At 36.0% G+C, this 2,858-nt stretch overlaps 1 protein-coding gene across 1 annotated transcript in view; it reads left to right on the top strand.

Moving 5' to 3' along the window:
- The first annotated feature begins 201 nt into the window (after positions 1-201).
- Positions 202-2,858, top strand: part of LOC117103320 (bifunctional D-cysteine desulfhydrase/1-aminocyclopropane-1-carboxylate deaminase, mitochondrial-like) — a 6,266-nt gene continuing 3,609 nt past the window's right edge. Inside the window, exons 1-3 of the mRNA XM_033243862.1 lie at positions 202-261; positions 1,459-1,671; positions 2,575-2,688. Coding sequence (XP_033099753.1) covers positions 202-261; positions 1,459-1,671; positions 2,575-2,688 — 387 coding nt within the window. The remainder of the gene's footprint in view (positions 262-1,458; positions 1,672-2,574; positions 2,689-2,858) is intronic.

The following is a 2,858-nucleotide window of genomic DNA, read 5'->3' as shown; positions in this document are numbered from 1 at the left end:
AAATAAAAACTAAAGACGAAAGACTAACCATTAATTTAATGTAATTCTCACTGGAAGTTAAAAATCATTAAATAAGAAATTCAATATTTTAGTTGGAATTTTCATGAGTCTCTGAAACAGACAAAATGACTTTATTTCTGTAGAGGGCAGTATTACTATTAGACTTCGCACGTATAATTTTCAGAGTTTACGCATGTGTTGATGATCGGAGCAATCGGAGGAGGAGGAGGAGGAGCAGAACCCCATCCTCTGCCTAAGATTGTAAGGAGGAATATTTAGCATAGCTAGGCTTCGCCCGGGTCCCTAACTACGTACTGTAAACGTAACACGTACAATAAACAAGGAGTCATTTTGTTTATTTGATAATCTTTTTCTTGGCCTCTCAGTAGGAGCCTGGCCTACCGTACTAGGCCCTAAGTAGTATGGTAGGAAGGTAGGCTCTAGGCTATTTTGCTAGGCTTGGCAAAAACCAAGAAACTAATGAAAACTAGGTAGTAGTATTAGTCTAGAGTAGTGGTCTACACTAATTTTAAGGGCCTACTTCTTTTTTTACTTTTTCTTTTTCATTTCCTTCACATCCAACAGCAAGTACACTCGCCACTTACAGGATGAGAATGATGCTTTATAAACTAAGTCACTTTATGAGGCTTATTAGGGAGTGGAGTTGTTTTTGGTCGGGAGCAAAATTCCTGCCGTGACAGGAATTTAACCCAGGACATTGGGATCAGAAGGCAGGCATCTTAACCACTGAGCTGTTCAACTCCCAAATCCAAGTACTACAGTACTTTTGCAAGGCTCGGTCTCTCTAGGGCCTAGCCCCCCCCCCCCACCTCAAGGTTTGGTCCAAGCTACAACCGATGCGCCAACCGCTTCTACAAAAATAACATAACATTACCGTTATTTTGACTGCCAATGTCATATTATTGTGGTCTATTCTAAGCCATAAAAACTCACTTCATGCATCGTACAAGGTGGGAGGTTTTATTCTGGGCCGAGGCTTCATTGGCGCTTGCTTGTCTCAGACCTTCGTTAGACCGGTTGTCGACAAATCTCTGGCGTCACCGCTGAGTCTAGGCCTATCCTAATGTAGTAACATGAAAATGTTTAAAGTTATATTTATAGCTAAGCATTTGGTCAAGAGCATTGTCCCTGCTTCTTGCACTGTAGACCCTTAGTCAGGTTTTAAATGAAGTCAGATTGCTCTTCTCCTTGAACAATCCTCGCGTGAGAATTAGATATGTTGGTACTGGCATTGCACTGTGGCTACCGTGGGTTCTTAGGGACCCAGCCAAAATTTCGAATTTCAAATATTTTTAATTTGATAAAAATGGAAAATTTAATCATTTAAAAAAATTTTATATTCTTAAATGTGTATATTGGAGTGATAAGAATGATGGTGTTTTTGTTAATGTATTTGGTAATAATTAATAAAATGTTTATAAATTCTTTTTTAAACAGGTAATTAACAATTATGTTAATGTCATGATGATTGCATTCAAAGTAAAGGCTCTAATTTGCCAGGTGAAGATCAATCATTTAAAAAGACATCTACTGCTTGCAACAACGAATCACAGATGCAGACACACAAAGAGTAATTCATATAAACTACTCAGTTACAGGCCACCTGATTGGGCAAGCCACCTTCAAATGATTCCATTAGTGAAAGTTAAGGTAGGAAAAATGTATTAATCAGTCAATTTTTAAAAGCTGATCAAAAGCTAGAAATTACTGTATAGAGCAAGAGATTAAAATCACTTGGGCAAAATACTGATTAATAGCAAAAGGAAACAAATATTAGATTTCTAAGATGGTGACTGACAGGTGAGTTTAAACTATACTAAGAGAGAAGAGCCAGTCAGTCATAAAGAAAGATATATTATACAAATATTTAAATAAAATTTGATATTTGTAAGAGCAATCATGTGAAAATCAAGGCTTATTCCAAAAATCCAATAATGTCAAACTAAAAGTCTTAATTGTAGTTAGAACTGCGCATTTTCGGATCTAAGGTCAGTCGTGTTCATTTGATATTGAAAGCTATGTTGTGTGGATGGTGTTTTTAATATGTCGATTGAACTATGAGCATTCGCAATTGTAAACTATGAATTAGCTTATTGGCAACTGTATGCACTTTTTTGAGTTTTTTCTAGTTCATGTAAGATTTATTGATTCAATGGTAGATTGGTTATTACAGTAAGATGCTTGCAGTAATGATTATTTTTTTTGTATAGTAGAACTCCTGCTTTAGGGCACTCTTATTAATATTAAAGGGAAACTTTTTTGCAAAATGTCTTTTAACTCTACAGCCAACCTCTATTACGAGGAAGTGCTTATTAAAAAGGTGGGAATACAGTAGGTTTGCCAGATGACCAATTCAAACTCATTCAGTTCCTGTGGAACAAATTCAATTGTTAAGATCAAAATAATATTTTCAAAATATTTCTCACAATTTAAAATTTTATATCAGTTTATGTACGTAAATCTACAGACTTTTCAAATGCATACACTATAGATAGCACTTAGTTGCCAGTTACCCCATTAATGTACTCAATGGGGTAAATAAATGTTTTTTAGCTTTTTCAGCCATTTACACCTATTCATAAATGGAGTCTTCCAAATATATCAGATGATATTGATATTTATATCAAGCGAGATGACATGACTGGATCTGTTTTATCAGGTAACAAGGTTAGATGTCTAATACCTGTCTCTTATACACATCTAGATGTGTATAAGAGACAGCTGTATGTCAGTCAGTTCGTATGCGTTGATCGGAGGAGATTCGCCCACACAAACGTACAAAGGTACAAACCCCATCCACACACGTCACTGGCTGCGCGATAGAAGGAAGGATGTAG

This window comes from Anneissia japonica, unplaced genomic scaffold (assembly GCF_011630105.1).
Source record: "Anneissia japonica isolate Jap-2015-1 unplaced genomic scaffold, ASM1163010v1 scaffold31945_len14213_cov125, whole genome shotgun sequence".
NCBI classification, from domain to species: Eukaryota; Metazoa; Echinodermata; class Crinoidea; order Comatulida; family Comatulidae; genus Anneissia; species Anneissia japonica.
This window is presented reverse-complemented; position numbering and strand designations above follow the sequence as displayed.